The 24,295-nt window shown below is 44.4% G+C and overlaps 1 protein-coding gene across 9 annotated transcripts in view; it reads left to right on the forward strand.

Annotated features, from left to right (window-relative positions):
* The window catches only part of LRRC7 (leucine rich repeat containing 7), a 221,160-nt gene that overhangs the window by 149,717 nt on the left and 47,148 nt on the right, over positions 1 to 24,295 (forward strand). For 8 of the 9 annotated variants that reach the window (XM_072128537.1, XM_072128540.1, XM_072128542.1 and 5 more), the window contains 10 exons: positions 655 to 727; positions 4,373 to 4,502; positions 4,744 to 4,859; positions 7,311 to 7,380; positions 7,661 to 7,760; positions 10,478 to 10,602; positions 17,478 to 17,681; positions 20,987 to 21,109; positions 23,346 to 23,457; positions 23,847 to 24,012. In XM_072128537.1, the coding sequence (XP_071984638.1) occupies positions 655 to 727; positions 4,373 to 4,502; positions 4,744 to 4,859; positions 7,311 to 7,380; positions 7,661 to 7,760; positions 10,478 to 10,602; positions 17,478 to 17,681; positions 20,987 to 21,109; positions 23,346 to 23,457; positions 23,847 to 24,012 (1,219 nt within the window). The remainder of the gene's footprint in view (positions 1 to 654; positions 728 to 4,372; positions 4,503 to 4,743; positions 4,860 to 7,310; positions 7,381 to 7,660; positions 7,761 to 10,477; positions 10,603 to 17,477; positions 17,682 to 20,986; positions 21,110 to 23,345; positions 23,458 to 23,846; positions 24,013 to 24,295) is intronic. The other variant, XM_072128545.1, reaches the window with a different exon arrangement.

Genomic DNA, 24,295 nt, shown 5'->3' on the forward strand with positions numbered 1-24,295 from the left:
AAATCTATGAGGCTATAAATGTACAGTCAGGGATGTTACCCCAGCACAGCATCACATGGGCAGCTAGAGCCAGTGCCATCTCTGCCTGCTGGGAGTATGCTGTCGTTATTCTTCTTTTTACATCCTACTAGAAATCTATGAGGCTATAACTGTACAGTCCGGAATGTTGCCCCAGCACAGCATCACATGGGCAGCTAGAGCCAGTGCCATCTCTGCCTGCTGGGAGTATAGTGTGGTTATTCTTCTTTTTACATCCTACTAGAACTCTATGAGGCTATAACTGTACAGTCAGGGATGTTACCCCAGCACAGCATCACATGGGCAGCTAGAGCCAGTGCCATCTCTGCCTGCTGGGAGTATAGTGTGGTTATTCTTCTTTTTACATCCTACTAGAACTCTATGAGGCTATAACTGTACAGTCCGGAATGTTGCATTGTCCTATAACTGTGTGACCGCATCCTTTGTTATTATCAGCAGTGACTATGATGAGATACGTCTCCCCCCCCCCCCCCCCCCCCCGTTAAATGTGATTTAGTCCATATAACGGCATCACCAGGGATCTGCATGTGATTCATGAAGGGTATGGAATTAAAAAGAAATGTCTCGGAAGTTTCATAGTCCGTGTCCTCTAAATCCTTTGCTTTACTTTCACAGGTCTGCTGAAAAAACTCACAACACTGAAAATCGATGACAATCAACTTGTAGCACTACCAAATACCATTGGAAAGTGAGTACAGAAGGATGGCGCCTGCTATCTGTTACATTTCTTCCTAAAGGTTTAGAGATACATATGTATCATTTTAAGATTCATGTTATTTTGATAATATTATTATTATTTTGATAATAAATAGATACATAGAAAGTAAGGTATTAGACAGACAATAGATCAGACCAGGTCTCAGGCCTCCAGCAGTGGACAAAGCTTGCAGCACGTCACAGCACTTCTATTTTCTTTGCATATAGATAAGAGATAGATATTAGATTCATAGATTTAAGAGAGATCGGTCATAATTTTTTAGATTGTTTTTGCCGTTTTTATGCACAATTTTTTGGCGCAGTTATTGCGGCAGATTTACTTACCCGGTCCGTTCGCGATCCAGCGGCGCGTTCTCTGCGGTGGATTCAGGTCCGGCCTGGATTCATCAAGGTAGTTCCTCCGCCGTCCACCAGGTGGCGCTGCTGCGCTGAAAAGCATCTGAACACGCTAGAGTTCATCGGGCCGGACCAAGTGAAGGTAAGCGCGTCCCAAGCGACACATTTCTTTTTTTAAATGCGGCGGTTTTTCCGAATCCGGTGGGTTTTCGCTCGGCCACGCCCCCCGATTTCCGTCGCGTGTATGCCGGCGCCGATGCGTCGCAATCCGGTCGTGTGCGCCAAAATCCCAGGGCAATTCAGGGGAAATCGGCGCAAATCGGAAATATTCGGGTAACACGGTGGGAAAACACGAATCGGGGCCTTAGTAAATGACCCCCAGTATATTTGTCTCTAATTTGTAACTTTTTGGAGTTCAAGCTAAAGTCCGGCACTTAGTGGTTCTGAGTCCCTGCGCCTTATCTGACATAGTGAGCGGCTGCTATACAGATGTTTGCACGACATCCATCAGTGATTTGTGCAAAAAAGGCGCAAAAACTCCCCTACTCTGAGCAGCAGCGCTTGAAAAAAACCTCCCTCCTCATTACTGGAAACATAGATCTTCGCTTCCAAAATGAAAAATTATCTTAATATAACATAAAAAATACTTTGGAGCAGTTTTAAAATGTAAAATTTCTCCAGTAACGTCTTGGAGTCACTGTCTACTCCAAGATCAACACACTCATCCAATGCTGCCGTCAATATTCAATAATCTTATCTGCTAAAATCTGCTCTACCTCTACCCACCTCAAGACACACACCTATCATACAGTCATGTGGACACACAGGTCACTGCCTCCTCCAAGATCAACACACTCCTCTCTTGCTGCTGCTGTCATTTCTGCAGAAAGCTGTTCTATACCTACCTGCTTCATGACACGGCCCATCACATACAGCGCTCTCATGATACATCCCTGATATATTCCCAAGAGGTCATGTCACTACCTCTTCAAGGTCAAAACACTCCTCTCACGCTGCTGTCATCATCTCTATGACCTGGTGTGCTACAATGTGTTCCATACTTACCCACTTCATGATCCTTCATGTCCTATCACATACAACCATGGGATCACTGATATAATCACAAGAGAACACAGGTCACTGCCTACTCCAAGATCAACACACTCATTTCATGCTGCCCTCAATATTTAAAGGTCTAATGTGCTAAAATAGGTTCTACTTCTACCCCCTTCATGACTCTTGCCTTTCACTGACAGTCATGGGGTCACAGTTATGATCAGAAGAGATCACCGGTCACTGCCTACTCCAAGATCAACACACTCCTCTCTCTCCGCTGCTGTCATTTCCATGATTCATGACATGGCCCATCACATGCGGTCACCTACCTGATTCATGACATGGCCCATCACATGTGGTCACCTACCTGATTCATGACATGGCCCATCACATGTGGTCACCTACCTGATTCATGACATGGCCCATCACATGCGGTCACCTACCTGATTCATGACATGGCCCATCACATGCGGTCACTGTTATAATCAGAAGAGATCACAGGTCACTGCCTACTCCAAGATAAACACACTCCTCTCTTGCCGCTGCTGTCATTTCCATGATCGGCAGAAAGCTGTTCTATACCTACCTGATTCATGACATGGCCCGTCACACACAGCGCTCTCATGTCATCCCTGATGTAGTCCCAAGAGGTCATGTCACTACCTCCTCCAAGGTCAAAACACTCCTCTCACGCTGCTGTCATCATCTCTATGACCTGGTGTGCTACAATGTGTTCCATACTTACCCACTTCATGATCCTTCATGTCTATCACATACAACCATGGGATCACTGATATAATCACAAGAGAACACAGGTCACTGCCTACTCCAAGATCAACACACTCATTTCATGCTGCCCTCAATATTCAAAGGTCTAATGTGCTAAAATAGGTTGTACTTCTACCCCCTTAATGACTCTTGCCTTTCACTGACAGTCATGGGGTCACAGTTATGATCAGAAGAGATCACAGGTCACTGCCTACTCCAAGATCAACACACTCCTCTCTCTCCGCTGCTGTCATTTCCATGATTCATGACATGGCCCATCACATGCGGTCACCTACCTGATTCATGACATGGCCCATCACATGTGGTCACCTACCTGATTCATGACATGGCCCATCACATGTGGTCACCTACCTGATTCATGACATGGCCCATCACATGCGGTCACCTACCTGATTCATGACATGGCCCATCACATGTGGTCACCTACCTGATTCATGACATGGCCCATCACATGCGGTCACCTACCTGATTCATGACATGGCCCATCACATGCGGTCACCTACCTGATTCATGACATGGCCCATCACATGTGGTCACCTACCTGATTCATGACATGGCCCATCACATGCGGTCACTGTTATAATCAGAAGAGATCACAGGTCACTGCCTACTCCAAGATAAACACACTCCTCTCTTGCTGCTGTCATCATTTCTATTATCTGATCTGCAGAAAGCTGCTCTGTGCCTGCTGACATTGTGACATGGCCCCTCACATAGAGCCCCCTCATGACACCCCTGATATAGTCACAAGGAAACAGGTCACAGCCTTCTGCAAATTCAACACACTCCTCTCATGCTGCGATCATCGTTTCCATGACCTGATTTGCTAAAATATGTTCCCTACTTACCCACTTCATGATAATGTCCTATGGTATCCAACCACAAGACAACACAGGTCACTGCCTACTGCAAGTTCAACACACTCTGCTCCTGCTGCTGTCATCATTCCATGACTCCTCCATCTCTACCATTCCATGACTCCTGTCTATCGTTTACAACCATAAGGTCACTGATATAATGATAAGATAGCACTGGTCACTGTCTCCTGACAAACTCTGACCCCTGTGACAAAGCACAGGTCACTGTATGCTGCAAGATCAGTATGCTCATCGCTTTAGAGAACTTTCTATAGAAACGTTTCCCCCTAGGCTCCTATTCACTTTGCAGATACAGCCCTGAGGTCACTCAATCATAGACAGGTCACTGCCACCTGCTAAGAGAAACACAATATTCCTCTGCTGATAATAGGATATAACAAGTTATTCCTCTGCCTCTTTGTTGGCTCTTACCCCTTGACACCCATCCATATATATATATAATAATATAATATATAATAGTCACTTACAGTAAAGGTCACTGACTCCTGCATGGTCAGCACACTCTTCTCCTGCTGCTGTTCTCTGTTATCTTCTTAATCTTCTTCTAATCTTTCCAGTTTATCTTTGTTGGAAGAGTTTGATTGCAGCTGTAATGAACTGGAGAACTTACCCCCAACCATCGGATACCTGCACAACCTGCGCACCATGGCCGTGGACGAGAACTTCCTGACCGAACTTCCTCGGGAGGTAGGTACATTGTTTCTGTTATGAAATTGTTATCGATACACCTGGTGTTTTTTTTTTAAATGGAGAATTTTGTAGAAATTGTAGCAATACCCCCAGTGGCATCTATACATCCCCCCCCCCCCCCCCCCCCGTACAGTCACAGCCTCCTGCAGATACAATGTAGCACAATATCCAAACAGCGAGGTATCATAAATGTTCCCACTGACCGGCGGCTGATCTTATTCTCCTGCTTTTCTCTCAGATCGGTAATTGTAAGAATGTCACAGTGATGTCTCTACGCTCCAACAAGCTGGAATTCCTGCCTGAAGAGATCGGCCAAATGCAGAAGCTGCGAGTCCTGAACCTCAGCGATAACAGGTAACATGTGATCATCATATAACGGCCAATCCATCCAGAAATACACCCAATAATCCTAGCCCCAGCAATAATACACACAGTGATGTCACAGTACAGAGATAATACACACAGTGATGTCACAGTACAGGGATAATACACACAGTGATGTCACAGTACAGGGATAATACACACAGTGATGTCACAGTACATGAATAATGCACACAGTGATGTCACAGTACATGGATAATGCACACAGCGATGTCACAGTACAGGGATAATGCACACAGTGATGTCACAGTACATGGATAACACACACAGCGATGTCACAGTACAGGGATAATACACACAGTGATGTCACAGTACAGGGATAATACACACAGTGATGTCACAGTACATGGATAACACACACAGCGATGTCACAGTACAGGGATAATACACACAGCGATGTCACAGTACAGGGGATAATACACACAGTGATGTCACAGTACAGGGATAATACACACAGTGATGTCACAGTACAGGGATAATACACACAGTGATGTCACAGTACATGGATAACACACACAGTGATGTCACAGTACAGGGATAATACACACAGTGATGTCACAGTACAGGATAATACACACAGTGATGTCACAGTACAGGATAATACACACAGTGATGTCACAGTACAGGATAATACACACAGTGATGTCACAGTACAGGATAATACACACAGCGATGTCACAGTACAGGGATAATACACACAGCGATGTCACAGTACAGAGATAATACACACAGTGATGTCACAGTACAGGGATAATACACACAGTGATGTCACAGTACAGGGATAATACACACAGCGATGTCACAGTACAGGGATAATACACATAGTGATGTCACAGTACAGGGATAATACACACAGTGATGTCACAGTACAGGGGATAATACACACAGTGATGTCACAGTACAGGGATAATACACACAGTGATGTCACAGTACAGGGATAATACACACAGTGATGTCACAGTACAGGGATAATACACACAGTGATGTCACAGTACAGGGGATAATACACACAGTGATGTCACAGTACAGGGATAATACACACAGTGATGTCACAGTACAGAGATAATACACACAGTGATGTCACAGTACAGGGATAATACACACAGCGATGTCACAGTACAGGGATAATACACACAGTGATGTCACAGTACAGGGATAATACACACAGTGATGTCACAGTACAGAGATAATACACACAGTGATGTCACAGTACAGAGATAATACACAGTGATGTCACAGTACAGGGATAATGCACACAGTGATGTCACAGTACAGGGATAATGCACACAGTGATGTCACAGTACAGGGATAATACACACAGTGATGTCACAGTGCAGGGATAATACACAGTGATGTCACAGTACAGAGATAATACACACAGCGATGTCACAGTACAGGAATAATACACACAGTGATGTCACAGTACAGGGATAATACACACAGTGATGTCACAGTACAGGGATAATACACACAGCGATGTCACAGTACAGGATAATACACACAGTGATGTCACAGTACAGAGATAATACACACAGTGATGTCACAGTACAGGGATAATACACACAGTGATGTCACAGTACAGGGATAATACACACAGTGATGTCACAGTACAGGGATAATGCACACAGTGATGTCACAGTACAGGGGTAATACACACAGCGATGTCACAGTACAGGGATAATACACACAGCGATGTCACAGTACAGGGATAATACACACAGCGATGTCACAGTACAGAGATAATACACACAGCGATGTCACAGTACAGGGGATAATACACACAGTGATGTCACAGTACAGGATAATACACACAGTGATGTCACAGTACAGGGATAATACACACAGTGATGTCACAGTACAGGGATAATACACACAGTGATGTCACAGCACAGAGATAATACACACAGTGATGTCACAGTACAGGGATAATACACACAGTGATGTCACAGTACAGAGATAATACACACAGTGATGTCACAGCACAGAGATAATACACACAGTGATGTCACAGTACAGGAATAATACACACAGTGATGTCACAGTACAGGGATAATACACACAGTGATGTCACAGTACAGGGATAATACACACAGCGATGTCACAGTACAGGGATAATACACACAGTGATGTCACAGTACAGGGATAATACACACAGCGATGTCACAGTACAGGGATAATACACACAGTGATGTCACAGTACAGGGATAATACACACAGTGATGTCACAGTACAGGGATAATACACACAGTGATGTCACAGTACAGGGATAATACACACAGTGATGTCACAGCACATCATTAGGAGCCTGGCAGCAGATTATTCCTCTTGCTCCTGCATCTGGTGAGTCAGAGGGATAAGTCTTCGCTGTCGCAGTGTCTTTCCTTTTATAGGATTGGAGAAATATTCTTTTCCCTTGTCTTGTAGGTTGAAGAATCTTCCCTTCAGCTTTACAAAACTGAAAGAACTCGCTGCTCTGTGGCTTTCAGACAATCAGGTAAAGTCTCCGTCTCACTGGATACAATGTATAGATATATAGATACATAGAACGTGTGTATACAGCAGATGGGTGACAGTGCCCGTCCTCAGGGATGTCCATGGACGGAGTAGAATACAAGCTCTTGGATTTAGCAGATTTAAAGGGACTCTCCAAAACTTGTGTCATATTCTGGTTTGGTGGATTTTTCGGGCACAGATAGTGTTTCCCTCCCTACACGTCTCCCCGTCCTTATTGCTCCTTATTGTTCTTCCTATTAATGTAAATATCTTTCTTCCAGTCCAAAGCGCTCATCCCCCTCCAGACAGAAGCTCATCCGGACACCAAGCAGAGAGTATTAACCAACTACATGTTCCCGCAGCAGCCGCGGGGGGATGAAGGTAACTATGGCCGCCAATCATCTTCTACTATCCAGGGAACCTGTCAGCAGGTGTGACCATACAGACTGCAGCCAGTGTTATGTATTATCCCTGGAGAGATGTGTAATCAGACCTCACACTGCTGTGCTCTGTGCTCTCTGCAGCCAGTGTTATGTAATGTCCCTGGAGAGATGTGTAATCAGACCTCACACAGCTGTGCTCTGTGCTCTCTGCAGCCAGTGTTATGTACTGTCCCTGGAGAGATGTGTAATCAGACCTCACACTGCTGTGCTCTGTGCTCTCTGCAGCCAGTGTTATGTATTGTCCCTGGAGAGATGTGTAATCAGACCTCACACTGCTGTGCTCTGTGCTCTCTGCAGCCAGTGTTATGTATTGTCCCTGGAGAGATGTGTAATCAGACCTCACACTGCTGTGCTCTGTGCTCTCTGCAGCTAGTGTTAGTTATTGTCCCTGGAGAGATGTGTAATCAGACGTCACACTGCTGTGCTCTGTGCTCTCTGCAGCCAGTGTTATGTATTGTCCCTGGAGAGATGTGTAATCAGACCTCACACTGCTGTGCTCTGTGCTCTCTGCAGCCAGTGTTATATATTGTCCCTGGAGAGATGAGTAATCAGACCTTTGTGTATGTTGTTAGTAGCAGCAGGACTGTGATAGATGGATTTATATTCCAGGAGCTTCTCAGAGTGCATTGAAGGTGTCCTCACACTGCTGTGCTCTTAGCTCTTTGCAGCCGGTGTTATATACAGTATTGTCCCTGGAGAGATGTGTAATCAGACCTTTGTGTATGTTGTTAGTAGCAGCAGGACTGTGATAGATGGATTTATATTCCAGGAGCTTCTCAGAGTACATTGAAGGTTTCCTCACACTGCTGTGCTCTTAGCTCTTTACAGCCGGTGTTATACACAGTATTGTCCCTGGAGAGATGTGTAATCAGACCTTTGTGTATGTTGTTAGTAGCAGCAGGACTGTGATAGATGGATTTATATTCCAGGAGCTTCTCAGAGTGCATTGAAGGTGTCCTCACACTGCTGCGCTCTTAGCTCTTTACAGCCGGTGTTACATACAATATTGTCCCTGGAGAGATGTGTAATCAGACCTTTGTGTATGTTGTTAGTAGCAGCAGGACTGTGATACATACATTTATATTCCAGGATTGTAGCTTTTCTGAGTGAAGAAGCAGCATCTCTTCACCCTGCTGTGCACTTAGCTTCTTGCACAGAAGTACTAAACGTCCACCCCCTTCCATCAGTCTTCTGTAGTACCCAACCAGAAAACCTGCTTACTCAGAGCAAAGGGGCTGTGTAGCAGTTGAATGCAGGGAGCTGAGAGCACAGCAGTGTGAGGACATGCCCCAATACACCCGGACAAGCTACAATCCTGGTATATAATCCATAATTCAAAGTCCTGCTGCTACTAACACATAAACGTCTGATCACACATCTCTCCAGGGACAATAACTAACACTCCCTGCAGAGAGCACAGAGCACAGCAGTGTGAGGTCTGATTACACATCTCTCCAGGGACAATACCTAACACTCCCTGCAGAGAGCACAGAGCACAGCAGTGTGAGGTCTGATTACACATCTCTCCAGGGACAATACCTAACACTCCCTGCAGAGAGCACAGAGCACAGCAGTGTGAGGTCTGATTACTCATCCCTCCAGGGACAATACATAACACTGGCTGCAGAGAGCACAGAGCACAGCAGTGTGAGGTATGATTACACATCTCTCCAGGGATAATACATAACACTGGCTGCAGAGAGCACAGAGCACAGCAGTGTGAGGTCTGATTACACATCTCTCCAGGGACAATACCTAACACTCCCTGCAGAGAGCACAGAGCACAGCAGTGTGAGGTCTGATTACACATCTCTCCAGGGACAATACCTAACACTCCCTGCAGAGAGCACAGAGCACAGCAGTGTGAGGTCTGATTACTCATCCCTCCAGGGACAATACATAACACTGGCTGCAGAGAGCACAGAGCACAGCAGTGTGAGGTATGATTACACATCTCTCCAGGGATAATACATAACACTGGCTGCAGAGAGCACAGAGCACAGCAGTGTGAGGTATGATTACACATCTCTCCAGGGACAATACATAACACTGGCTGCAGAGAGCAGAGAGTACAGCAGTGTGAGGTCTGATTACACATCTCTCCAGGGACAATACCTAACACTCCCTGCAGAGAGCACAGAGCACAGCAGTGTGAGGACACTCCCCAAGTGCACTTGGAGAAGCTACAATCCTGGAATATAAATACATATATTTCTATTTCCTGCTGCTGCTAACAACATCCACAACTTCCTAGGGGCGATACATAACCCTGGCTGCAGTCTGTAAGGTCAAAGGTTATGACACCTGAACTCCAGGGAGTAAAGTTGAAGCTCCTGGACCCTCCCACCTGCAGGACCACGTGGGATCTTATGTATAAGAGGGTCCACTGAGCCTTACAGTACAGGACGACCTCGCCCCCCCCCCCCCCCTATGTGGTGGGGAAATAATGGTTTGGGATATTAATCACGGGGGGGGGGGGGGGGAGGGGTAGGGGGCTAATGATGCGCCCATATGGCGGCCATTGTTTCCTCCAATCCGGTGTCTCGCCTGTAATTGGGGCCGGAGAAGGTTGGGAGATTGGATTCTGTGTCTGACATCCTTAATAATTTGCTGTCAGCCACATGTCAGGGAGTCAATGTTTCGCTTGTGATGCAGATTTCCAGTCTGACAGCGACAGCTTCAACCCCACGCTGTGGGAGGAGCAGCGGCAGCAGAGGATGACCGTGGCGTTTGAGTTCGAAGACAAGAAAGAGGAGGAAGAGGCTCCGGGAAAAGTCAAGGTAATGCAAGGATAAAGCTGACGTAAGCTGCCACCATGAGAGCGGCTGGAAATAGCGCCACAGCTGTTCACAGGATGAGCAGGGTATTACACGTCTGACCCATGTACTTTAATGGAGCTGAGCTGCAGTACCTGACACAACCATTGGACAGCGGTGGCGCTGTTTCTGAAGGATGGAAGCGGCTTTTTCAAATCTAAGCATCACTATTCTCCAGCTTCTGTGTAGAGAGACTCGTCCAATCCACGTGCAAGTCCATAGTTTATATTACTTTATATTATTTCCTCCTTGGAGGAGCAGGATACTGACCCAAATCCAGAGTAAAGTGGTGCAGGTCCATGGCCTCCTGCTTCGCCATGTGCCTGGAGCCTGTGAGATGTCCTCATGGCCACCTACCTCCAAGGGCCACCCACCATCGCCCATGAAAACTTTAACCCTAATGTGTCTTGAACCTTAAATAGCCCCAGGAAGGGATTGGGTGCGGTGACTCCATGGACCGGGAATATCCTAGTCTACAACGAGCGTCTGTCACTACGGAGGACCAGTCCTGTCCTGCACTACACACAACACAGTCCATTGAATGGGAACAGTGTAATACATAATTTCTCCTGCGGTGGCGCTGTAGAGAAATTACACTGAGATTTCTACTGGTCCTGGTAGGGGACAATTTTGTGACCATGTTCCAGTAGGGATTGCCCAAACGTGGAAAACTTGTTGTGTCGCCTCAGTGGCTCAGGAGGTACATTTTCTGTGTGACTAGAGGCCCCTCTATGTCTTTATGTATACAGTGAGTGTGCGGTACTTGTGCATGATTGTGTATATGTATATGTGTATATATTGTATATATGTGTGTATATGTATATGGTCATGTATACATATATAATAAGTCTGCACGTGTATGTAGAACATGTACATATACACTAAAATTCATGTTATATGTTGACTGAACATTATTAAGGCAACGTATGACGGTATTATTTATATCCTGCATGATGCATTATTAGAAAACTAGATGGTAGTATTATTTATACACTGCGTGAGATTTATGACAGTATATTTCTAGCACTCTAGTTACTTATAGACTATACAGCAGTATAACTTGGGTGCTATGTAGTGGTATTTTATATTCATGATACAATTACATGTTTATATGAATATTATATTATTATTTTGGCACTGTATGGTGATATATACATGACATGGCGATATTCTGTATATAGTACTTGTAGTTGTAGTGATTAGGCAATGAAAAACTATTTTGTAGCATTTACACTGCATATTAGTATTATTAATATATTGCATGAACATTTTTCTAAGCACTGTATGGAAGAATTAATAAGATACTGTATTACAGTGGTATTTTGGTATTTTGTCACTATTTGAAGATTTTATGGAAGTATTTTACAGTCAAATATTTTAGTTTATTAATGCATGATTGAAGAGTAACAGTAGGGTGCTGCATGGCGGTATTATTTATCAGTGGTTTAGCAGTATTATCTGAGGAGCTTATGGTGGTATTATTTATCCAGGGTACAGCAGTATTATTTCATGAGTGTATGGTGGTATTATTTGACCAGGGTATAGCAGTATTATTTCAGCACCATATGGTGGTATTATTTATCCAGGGTACAGCAGTATTATTTCAGCACCATATATTGGTATTAATTATCCATGGTATAGCAGTATTATTTTAGCACCATATGGTGTTATTATTTATCCAGGGTATAGCAGTATTATTTATCCAGGGTACAGCAGTATTATTTATCCAGGGTATAGCAGTATTATTTTAGCACCATATGGTGTTATTATTTATCCAGGGTACAGCAGTATTATTTATCCAGGGTATAGCAGTATTATTTCAGCACCATATGGTGTTATTATTTATCCAGGGTATAGCAGCATTATTTTAGCACCATATAGTGGTATTATTTATCCAGGGTATAGCAGTATTATTTTAGCACCATATGGTGTTATTATTTATCCAGGGTATAGCAGTATTATTTATCCAGGGTACAGCAGTATTATTTATCCAGGGTATAGCAGTATTATTTTAGCACCATATGGTGGTATTATTTATCCAGGGTACAGCAGTATTATTTATCCAGGGTATAGCAGTATTATTTCAGCACCATATGCTGTTATTATTTATCCAGGGTATATCAGCATTATTTTAGCACCATATAGTGGTATTATTTATCCAGGGTATAGCAGTATTATTTTAGCACCATATGGTGTTATTATTTATCCTGGGTATAGCAGTATTATTTTAGCACCATACAGTGGTATTAATTATCCATGGTACAGCAGTATTATTTTAGCACCATATGGTGGTATTATTTATCCAGGGTATAGCAGTATTATTTCAGTACCATATGGTGGTATTATTTATCCAGGGTATAGCAGTATTATTTCAGTACCATATGGTGGTATTATTTATCCAGGGTATAGCAGTATTATTTCAGCACCATATAGTGGTATTAATTATCCATGGTACAGCAGTATTATTTTAGCACCATATGGTGGTATTATTTACCCAGGGTACAGCAGTATTATTTCAGCACCATATGGTGGTATTATTTATCCAGGGTATAGCAGTATTATTTCAGCACCATATAGTGGTATTATTTATCCAGGGTATAGCAGTATTATTTCAGCACCATATGGTGGTATTATTTACCCAGGGTACAGCAGTATTATTTCAGCACCATATGGTGGTATTATTTATCCAGGGTATAGCAGTATTATTTCAGTACTATATGGTGTTATTATTTATCCAGGGTATAGCAGTATTATTTTAGCACCATATAGTGGTATTAATTATCCATGGTACAGCAGTATTATTTATCCAGGGTATAGCAGTATTATTTTAGCACCATATAGTGGTATTATTTATCCTGGGTATAGCAGTATTATTTTAGCACCATATAGAGGTATTAATTATCCATGGTACAGCAGTATTATTTATCCAGGGTATAGCAGTATTATTTTAGCACCATATAGTGGTATTATTTATCCAGGGTATAGCAGTATTATTTTAGCACCATATAGTGGTATTATTTATCCAGGGTATAGCAGTATTATTTTAGCACCATATAGTGGTATTATTTACCCAGGGTACAGCAGTATTATTTCAGTACCATATGGTGGTATTATTTATCCAGGGTATAGCAGTATTATTTCAGTACCATATGGTGGTATTATTTATCCAGGGTATAGCAGTATTATTTCAGTACCATATGGTGGTATTATTTATCCAGGGTATAGCAGTATTATTTCAGCACCATATGGTGGTATTATTTATCCAGGGTATAGCAGTATTATTTCAGTACCATATGGTGGTATTATTTATCCAGGGTATAGCAGTATTATTTCAGTACCATATGGTGGTATTATTTATCCAGGGTATAGCAGTATTATTTCAGCACCATATGGTGGTATTATTTATCCAGGGTATAGCAGTATTATTTCTAGCGTGCCTTGAGAACTTAATAACATAACTATCACTTCATGGCTCATCTATAGCTTGACCGGGTCAACAATATACACCGTATAGAGCAGTGATGGCTAACCTATGGCACTGGTGCCGGAGGTGGCACTCAGAGCCCTTTCTGTGGGCACTCAGGCCATCACCAGAGATGACTCCAGGTATCTTCCTGCAGTCCCAGACAGCCCAGGACTTGCTGTGCACAGAGCTATTTTAAAGTGACAGCTCTACCTGGGACTATTTTCTGCTTTATTGGTGTCCTCAGGGGCTGGTATCAATGAAAACTGTGACAGAGAAGGGAGTATAAATCACTAATTACATTTCTGTGCTGGCACTTTGCGATAAATAAGCGGGTCTTTGTTGTAGTTTGGGCACTCGGTCACTAAAAGGTTCGCCACCACTGGTATAGAGTGTTATTATTTTAGATGCTGTCTATGGCGGGTTTACATTCCCTAGGGGCTGATTTTCTCATCAGAATACCCGGCCGTACTCTGTATTAGATTGTCAGCTCTCATGGACAGGCGGCACATCGTTATAGTCTAGAGTCTCACTAACTTTTCATTAGAACTTTTTGGAATATTTTTATACAAAAACTTAAATCTTAAATTTTTTTTTGTCTGATTAAGTGATTAATATGCGATGCCGCGCAGCCCTCAGCGCTTTCCTAATTACTCAAGTGTATCCCAAGCAACGCGACTCCGGGATCTTCTCCTTAAATATAGAATTAATTCCAGAATGATGAGATTTATTATCCAGCTCCTCAGACAAGACGAATTAATGGAGAGGTGGAGGACTTGCACCTGCTGCACCCAACATCACCGGGGGGTGCGCCCATCATCACCGGGGGGTGCGCCCATCATCACCGGGGGGTGCGCCCATCATCACCGGGGGTGCGCCCATCATCACCTGGGGGGCTGCACCCATCATCATCTGGGGGGCTGCCCCCATCATCCCCGGAGCTGGGGGCTGCCCCCATCATCCCCGGAGCTGGGGGCTGCCCCCATCATCCTCGGAGCTGGGGGCTACACCCATCATCCCCGGAGCTGGGGGCTGCACCCATCATCCCCGGAGCTGGGGGCTGCACCCATCATCCCCGGAGCTGGGGGCTGCACCCATCATCCCCGGAGCTGGGGGCTGCACCCATCATCCCCGGAGCTGGGGGCTGCACCCATCATCCCCGGAGCTGGGGGCTGCACCCATCGTCCCCGGAGCTGGGCGCTGCACCCATCGTCCCCGGAGCTGGGGGCTGCACCCATCGTCCCCGGAGCTGGGGGCTGCACCCATCGTCCCCGGAGCTGGGGGCTGCACCCATCGTCCCCGGAGCTGGGGGCTGCACCCATCGTCCCCGGAGCTGGGGGCTGCACCCATCATCAAGAAAGGCCTGTGTGATTAATACCTAATAGTTTGGTGGATACAATGGTTTTACATCTTTTATCGGACCCCCCACCTACTTACATACATTGGACTAATGCTACAAGACAAGAGCTGAACAGGGGGGCAGTTACTTTCTCTTCTTCATACTTGCCTTGTAGGAGAGAAAGATTGAATGACGTCTTAGGGTGGACCATCTTTTCTTACATTAAAGGAAAGGTAGGCCATTCGGCACCTCCCTATACCCCATACCTCCTTCTCACCATTCAGTGCTTCATGTCATGTGACCAGGGTGATGTCATCTAAAGTCCTGCACACACTAACATGTGTATAATCTACCCCATGAATGTATCTGATCACATGAAATCACAGTATGCCTACATGGACTATATTACTCCTCTCCATCCTCCAAGGAGGCTGCTGTGATTTCATGTGATCAGATACATTGATGGGGTATATTATGCAAATGTTAGAGTGTGCAGGACTTTAGATGGCATCACCCTGGTCACATGACATGAAGCACTTGACAAGGAGGCATGTGGCATGGGGAGGAGCCGTGAGACTTGGCCGAGCAGGACTCATTGCTACATCTGGCTGTATGCCAGGTAAGATAACAAAGTTGATTTTATGGGGATGTGAAGGAAACAGTTTTTAGGGTATCATTTAGTTCTTAGAATTCTGTGGGAACCTGTCACTGACTGTATTTGTGAAAAATTTGTGAAAAACTGCAATTTTACAGAAAGTGGTGAAACGGCTCGTTGTGAAGGGTTGACTCGTTTCTAAGACTCGTTTTCATGTTATAATGTAACTTTTTGAACAGGAATTACAAAATGCGTCCGTCTCTTTATCTAGAATGGACTTTGCTTTTGTTAATCGTCTGGTTGTGGTATTAATGGGTTTTCTGGTTCCCTATATCAGTGACGACCTCTCTGTAGTGGAAACGTGCGGTGTGACGGAGGAGCTGTGTTCTTCCTGCTCCGACCATAGTGTAAAACAACTGATCGGTGGGGGGGGGGTTACTGTAAGTTACACCTCCATAGATAAGATAAATGACTTATCCTATAGAAAGATGATGAGTAGTAGAGGGAAAACCCCTTTAAAGGAAATCTCCCATCAGACTCCATCCTGATAAACCCGGGACATTACTCCTAGATCCAGGCACCGGGACTGTAGGATCTTCTTATATCTGTTATCCATCGCCTCTTTCCTTCTAAAATCAACTTTTATAATTATGCTAATGAGTCTCAGGGGTTTGGGGGGTGTTACCAGAGCCCCTCTATGCTGCAGCTTCACAGGTAGTTAAACTCCCTCCCCCCCTCCTATTGTGTGCTGAAACTTCCTATGATACAGTGAGATTACATCAGGCAGAGGGAAGGGGAAGTGCTGCAGGGGGAGAGGCAGTGTAACAGCTGCAGCTGGTAGGAGCTCTGGTAACAAACCCCAGAGCCCATGTGGCTAATTGGCATAAAATTTAAAGTTGATTTTAGAAAATTTAAGATTATAATTTATGAGGCCATGGATAACAAATACAAGAAGATTACCCCGATCACGGTGCCTGGGTCTATGAGTAAGCAACGGAAATCGGGGGGCATGGCCGAATGAAAACCCGACGGATTCGGAAAAACCGCCGCATTTAAAAAAAAAAAAAAGTGTTGCGGAACTTGCACTTACCTTCACCAGGTATAGGCCAGTGAACTTCAGTGCATTCCGGCGGGCCTCGGGGAACTTCAGCGCAGCAGCGCCACCTGGTGGACGGCGGAGGAACTGCCTTAGTGAATCCCGGCCGGACCCGAATCCACCGCAGAGAACGCGCCGCTGGATCGTGAATGGACCGGGTAAGTAAATCTGCCCCACTAGATCCGCACTCATCCAATCTGGTTTGAGATATTTCACTCTCCCATGAATTGTTGTGGTGACGGATAGGATTGGCTTGCACCATGATAGAACTTTACTGACCCCATAGATATTTAACCTTCAAAGATTGAGCCGTCATTTTACTACTATCCTTTATTTCCAAATCCAGGTTGAAATCAATCTCAAGAGGTACCCAACACCGTACCCGGAAGATTTAAAAAATATGGTGAAGTCAGTGCAGAACATGGTCGGTAAAGGAAGTCACAGCTCTTCTCTGGAAAATTCCATTCCAACACCAACAGCAGAGCAAAATCTCAAGGAAAAATATGAACAACATAAGTGGCCAATGTCAACCAAAGACATGAAGTCCGAGGTGATTGAATAATATCTTCTGCATTGTACAACTGGGCCACGTGTTGGCCTCATACACACCGTGACCATGGTAGGGCAGAGCGGTCAAGAGTGATTAAGTAGGTTCAAATTGTCACCTTTAGGGTCAATCATCCAGATACCCATGACTTCCATGGATGGACTGGCCAACTAGAGAAGCAAAGGATCCTCCAGTAGGCCCAGGCATTGGACCCCAGAGCTCTAGGGGTATATTTCCATCTGGTGGGTCCCAGAATCCCCAGTCCAACAGTGATGACCTTTGCGAGTCATACATGGTCTTCTACTTACTGGCCGTTTTGCTTCCTCAATTGTGATCCAAACTTTGGTTACTCTTGGGCATCATAAAACCTTATGTCATTGGGTCGAAATCATGGTATTTCATGATTCCATCCTAGGTGTCACCTGTAGTTACATGATAGTGAACAATGGGGGCGCCACTTCTTCTCTTGGATGTTTTCTAACTTTCCACGAATAGTTTTGACCTTTTTTTATGGCTCGAGGCCAAAGCAAGAGGCGAGACAAAAAGTTGGCCAACAGTGAGTAGATTTTCCGCATTGTAACCCTCTATGATATCATCGATAATCTCGGAAGGTGGGAAGACATAGTTACAAATTTTGTCCGCGAGACCCCTGGTCTTCAGCCAGTAGAACGTCCCAGAACCTATACATGAATACAGTGATAGGAGACGATGATTTCCCCTTTTTACTCTTGGTGGGAAGACGTCTCTTGGCCAAGGGTTCCAGTTAGAAGTCGAAGATCTATGACTGGGGGACTAGAGCCTTATTTCTCCAAGGATCTCCGATGCACCAGAAATATTAGTGGTCAACCCCATTCGTAATCATGGTCATCCCTGTCCCAGTTGGAGGAGCGCAGAAGGTGAAGGAATCACGTGTAAGGTCTCAGGCAAGAGAGTAACATTTTATTAAAGAATGGACACCTTCATAGATGGCCTCATGGCCCCTGAAGGGGTTGTCTGGTTCCAAAATTTTTTTTACATATGTGATCCACATCTTCTTTCCCAATAGATTGTGGCCCTGAGTCCCTGAGTATCCCAACAGGAAGGCAACTGGTGATCATTATCTAAGGATTTTTCAGGTTTCATCAATTGAAAGCAGTAAACACCTTTAAAGGGGTGGTCTCAAAAAGATACTGCCTGTCTATAGTGACATCATAGTTAGGGGTCTCTCCCTGCACATGGTTGGGGGGTACCTCCCTGCACATGGTTGGGGGGTACCTCCCTGCACATGGTTGGGGGGTACCTCCCTGCACATGGTTGGGGGGTACCTCCCTGCACATGGTTGGGGGTTACCTCCCTGCACATGGTTGGGGGGTACCTCCCTGCACATGGTTGGGGGGTACCTCCCTGCACATGGTTGGGGGGTATCTTCCTGCACATGGTTGGGGGGTATCTTCCTGCACATGGTTGGGGGTTACCTCCCTGCACATGGTTGGGGGGTACCTCCCTGCACATGGTTGGGGGGTACCTCCCTGCACATGGTTGGGGGGTACCTCCCTGCACATGGTTGGGGGTTACCTCCCTGCACATGGTTGGGGGGTACCTCCCTGCACATGGTTGGGGGGTACCTCCCTGCACATGGTTGGGGGGTACCTCCCTGCACATGGTTGGGGGGTACCTCCCTGCACATGGTTGGGGGTATCTTCCTGCACATGGTTGGGGGGTATCTTCCTGCACATGGTTGGGGGGTACCTCCCTGCACATGGTTGGGGGGTACCTCCCTGCACATGGTTGGGGGGTACCTCCCTGCACATGGTTGGGGGTTACCTCCCTGCACATGGTTGGGGGTTACCTCCCTGCACATGGTTGGGGGTTACCTCCCTGCACATGGTTGGGGGGTACCTCCCTGCACATGGTTGGGGGTTACCTCCCTGCACATGGTTGGGGGTTACCTCCCTGCACATGGTTGGGGGTTACCTCCCTGCACATGGTTGGGGGTTACCTCCCTGCACATGGTTGGGGGTTACCTCCCTGCACATGGTTGGGGGTTACCTCCCTGCACATGGTTGGGGGTTACCTCCCTGCACATGGTTGGGGGTTACCTCCCTGCACATGGTTGGGGGTTACCTCCCTGCACATGGTTGGGGGTTACCTCCCTGCACATGGTTGGGGGTTACCTCCCTGCACATGGTTGGGGGGTATCTTCCTGCACATGGTTGGGGGGTATCTTCCTGCACATGGTTGGGGGGTATCTTCCTGCACATGGTTGGGGGGTATCTTCCTGCACATGGTTGGGGGGTACCTCCCTGCACATGGTTGGGGGGTACCTCCCTGCACATGGTTGGGGGGTACCTCCCTGCACATGGTTGGGGGTTACCTCCCTGCACATGGTTGGGGGTTACCTCCCTGCACATGGTTGGGGGTTACCTCCCTGCACATGGTTGGGGGTTACCTCCCTGCACATAGTTGGGGGTATTTCACTGCACTGCACCTTCATCTTTTTGCCAGTGTGGAGCTTTTTTGAATAAAGTGTCTCCCTCTGTTGGAGACTTGGCATAACTTCCTATTCATGGCTGACCACACATATGAGAAGCCATCAAAAGTGGGCAAAGGATTCCTTCTACTCTTCTACTATCCTTCAAAAACTTACATTTTTGGATCTAGGAAGTTTAAAAGTCAACATAAATGTCAGATAGCCCAGAGTAAGAAGGTTGTGTACTTACCTGACAATCGTCAAACATAAAGAAGGAGGGGCTTTAAGAGGAAGTGGGCGTGTTTATACAACTAAGAACCCTGGGTTTGGAGTCGAGTGTGTTTTTGTCTTTAGATAATGGATATAGGACAGAGAATGTAATAAGGGCCGACATCAGGGATAATATAAAGAACTGCAGTATGTAGTCATTCAGGACTGTGATGTATGTGTCTGCACATTCCTGCAACTTTTACATGATTTGTATCATTTTAGGCTTCCAGGTGGCCCCTCCTCTAATAACCTGACACACTTGGCCGAGCCTTAAATTACACGGTCACCTTCAGTCATTTCTTCTGTGGCGTCCACAATTGTCAATCTGTGTCTGTCGTGAAATCATCTGATTGTAACTGTAATCAATGTGACGGATTCCTTGTAAAAATAGTCATTTTTGTTGAGACAATCCCAAAGACCAGAGAATGGTAATAGTACAAGCCGATTACACCGCTCACCATAGGTAATAGTCTGACACAGTTTATGCTCAGCGCACTCCTGCAACTTTTACTAAAATCATAGACTCTTTTCTTGACTAACATTGACTTAAACGTGCAACTTTTTCATAATTATGTTATTTTATTTTTAGGTTTCAAATCGAGAACACAAAGAATTTCAAAAGACCCAAATGTCTGCTGAAGGAAACATGCGCAGTTATTCCCTTGAAGTCCCAAAAAGAAAGGAAAAGGAAGAGCATTCAGAAAGATCAGAGGTAACACTAATATCATATCTTACCCTACTGATAAGAAATGAGTTACTATAATACTACCCCCTATGTACAAGAATATAACTACTATAATACTGCCCCTATGTACAGGAATATAACTACTATAATACTGCCCCTATGTACAAGAATATAACTACTATAATACTGCCCCCTATGTACAGGAATATAACTACTATAATACTGTCCCCTATGTACAAGAATATGACTACTATAATACTGCCCCCTATGTACAGGAATATAACTACTATAATACTGCCCCCTATGTACAGGAATATAACTACTATAATACTGCCCCTATGTACAGGAATATAACTACTATAATACTGCCCCCTATGTACAGGAATATAACTACTATAATACTGCCCCTATGTACAGGAATATAACTACTATAATACTGCCCCCTATGTACAGGAATATAACTACTATAATACTGCCCCCTATGTACAAGAATATAACTACTATAATACTGCCCCCTATGTACAGGAATATAACTACTATAATACTGCCCCCTATGTACAGGAATATAACTACTATAATACTGCCCCTATGTACAAGAATATAACTACTATAACACTGCCCCCTATGTACAAGAATATAACTACTATAATACTGCCTCCTATGTACAGGAATATAACTACTATAATACTGCCCCCTGTGTACAAGAATATAACTACTATAATACTGCCCCCTATGTACAAGAATATAACTACTATAACACTGCCCCCTATGTACAAGACTATAACTACTATAATACTGCCCCCTATGTACAGGAATATAACTACTATAATACCGCCCCTATGTACAAGAATATAACTACTATAATACTGCCCCCTATGTACAGGAATATAACTACTATAATACTGCCCCTATGTACAGGAATATAACTACTATAATACTGCCCCCTATGTACAAGAATATAACTACTATAATACTGCCCCCTATGTACAGGAATATAACTACTATAATACTGCCCCTATGTACAGGAATATAACTACTATAATACTGCCCCTATGTACAAGAATATAACTACTATAATACTGCCCCCTATGTACAGGAATATAACTACTATAATACTGCCCCCTATGTACAGGAATATAACTACTATAACACTGCCCCCTATGTACAGGAATATAACTACTATAATACTGCCCCCTATGTACAAGAATATAACTACTATAATACTGCCCCCTATGTACAAGAGAATAACTACTAAAACACTGCCCCCTATGTACAGGAATATAACTACTATAATACTGCCCCCTATGTACAGGAATATAACTACTATAATACTGCCCCCTATGTACAGGAATATAACTACTATAATACTGCCCCCTATGTACAGGAATATAACTACTATAATACTGCCCCTATGTACAGGAATATAAATACTATAATACTGCTCCCTATGTACAGGTATATAACTACTATAATACTGATCCCTATGTACAGGAATATAACTACTATAATACTGCCCCCTATGTACAGGAATATAACTACTATAATACTGCCCCCTATGTACAAGAATATAACTACTATAATACTGCCCCCTATGTACAAGAATATAACTACTATAATACTACCCCCTATGTACAGGAATATAACTACTATAATACTGCCCCCTGTGTACAGGAATATAACTACTATAATACTGCCCCCTATGTACAGGAATATAACTACTATAATACTGCTCCCTATGTACAAGAATATAACTACTATAATACTGCCCCCTATGTACAGGAATATAACTACTATAATACTGCCCCCTATGTACAAGAATATAACTACTATTATACTGCCCCCTATGTACAAGAATATAACTACTATAATACTGCCCCCTATGTACAGGAATATAACTACTATAATACTGCCCCCTATGTAGAGAGTGGGTCTGATATGTTGCCTCTTCCTTGGTAGTAGATGAGACTTTCTTTGATTTATTGTTCTCATTTTACCCTGAATATGAATATTATAGCAGATATTCTCTATAATTCCCTGTGAGTTTCTGGTACCGGGTGTGTAGGAATGACCCCCATGACTACACGTCACTTCCTCCTCTGGGAACATTTGTCATATACAGTAATTACACCGTGAGACGTATATTGTGGGTGTTTATGCTCTTTATGACCTTTGCTAATGTTACTCTGTCTCACTGCCAAACCATGAAGGACGTGTCACATAGTCGCAGCCCTCGCCCCTTTAACATTGTTTTTCTTCTATTCAGGAGCCCTTTGGACATCGCCCGACCGAAATGCGTATGGCGGAGCTGCGCCCCTCATTGATTGAGACCCCACTGTACCCACCAAAACTGGTGCTGCTGGGAAAAGATAAGAAAGGTGCATACATTGGAAGGACCATATAGTTGGGTGCAAAACATTGGAGGAACCCAGTATGGTGGCCCTAAACCAGCCTGGAGCCCTTGGATCATCTCTGCAGACATTACATTGGTTGTTTTCAGAAGAAGGCGACCATCCCTTAAAGGGTTTGTCTAGGAATGACTATAGAAGCTTTCAGCAGGAGAGGTCATCAATGGTTGATCGGTGGAACCACTGCTACCTTAGCATCTTCTATTCATAGGAAATCCTGGCCAACCCCTTTAAGTAGGATTTAATGGGTTGATGTGGCCCAAGAATCACAAGGGATTGAGGATTACACTTCATAATCAAAGGTTCCCATATAACTCAGTTCCCCTTTTTCCCACTTCACCAAATTTTTGTATCTACAGAGTCCACAGACGAGTCGGAGATGGACAAGCACCATCATAACAGCGTGTCATCAGGGACCTATTCTGACTACTCACCTTCCCAAGCTTCTTCCGGATCATCTAACGCGCGCGTGAAAGTACAGATTTCCGCCAAAGAGGCTGTAAATAGCTCCTTGTGGGGTAACAGGTCAGTCGAATCCTTGACTAGGGTCAATAAATATTGATGCATGCTCAAAAAAAAGTCTCCAAAATTTTCAATATGCAAATTGCAACACTTCCTCCCTCTAGTTTCATCCTGTAGTAGGCGCCACTGAGGGTTTTCTCTAGCTCCCTTCCGTACACAAGAAATTAGTGCCATTAGTTATGAAGTCTGCTAATTATCCTATACTGTCAGGTGGGCGGTGCTTGGCTATCTGGTAGAGAATTTTTGCAATTCTGACTTTCCCGGGTTCGGTGGAGCACCACCTGTT

Source organism: Engystomops pustulosus, chromosome 10 (genome assembly GCF_040894005.1).
Source record: "Engystomops pustulosus chromosome 10, aEngPut4.maternal, whole genome shotgun sequence".
Classification (NCBI taxonomy): domain Eukaryota; kingdom Metazoa; phylum Chordata; class Amphibia; order Anura; family Leptodactylidae; genus Engystomops; species Engystomops pustulosus.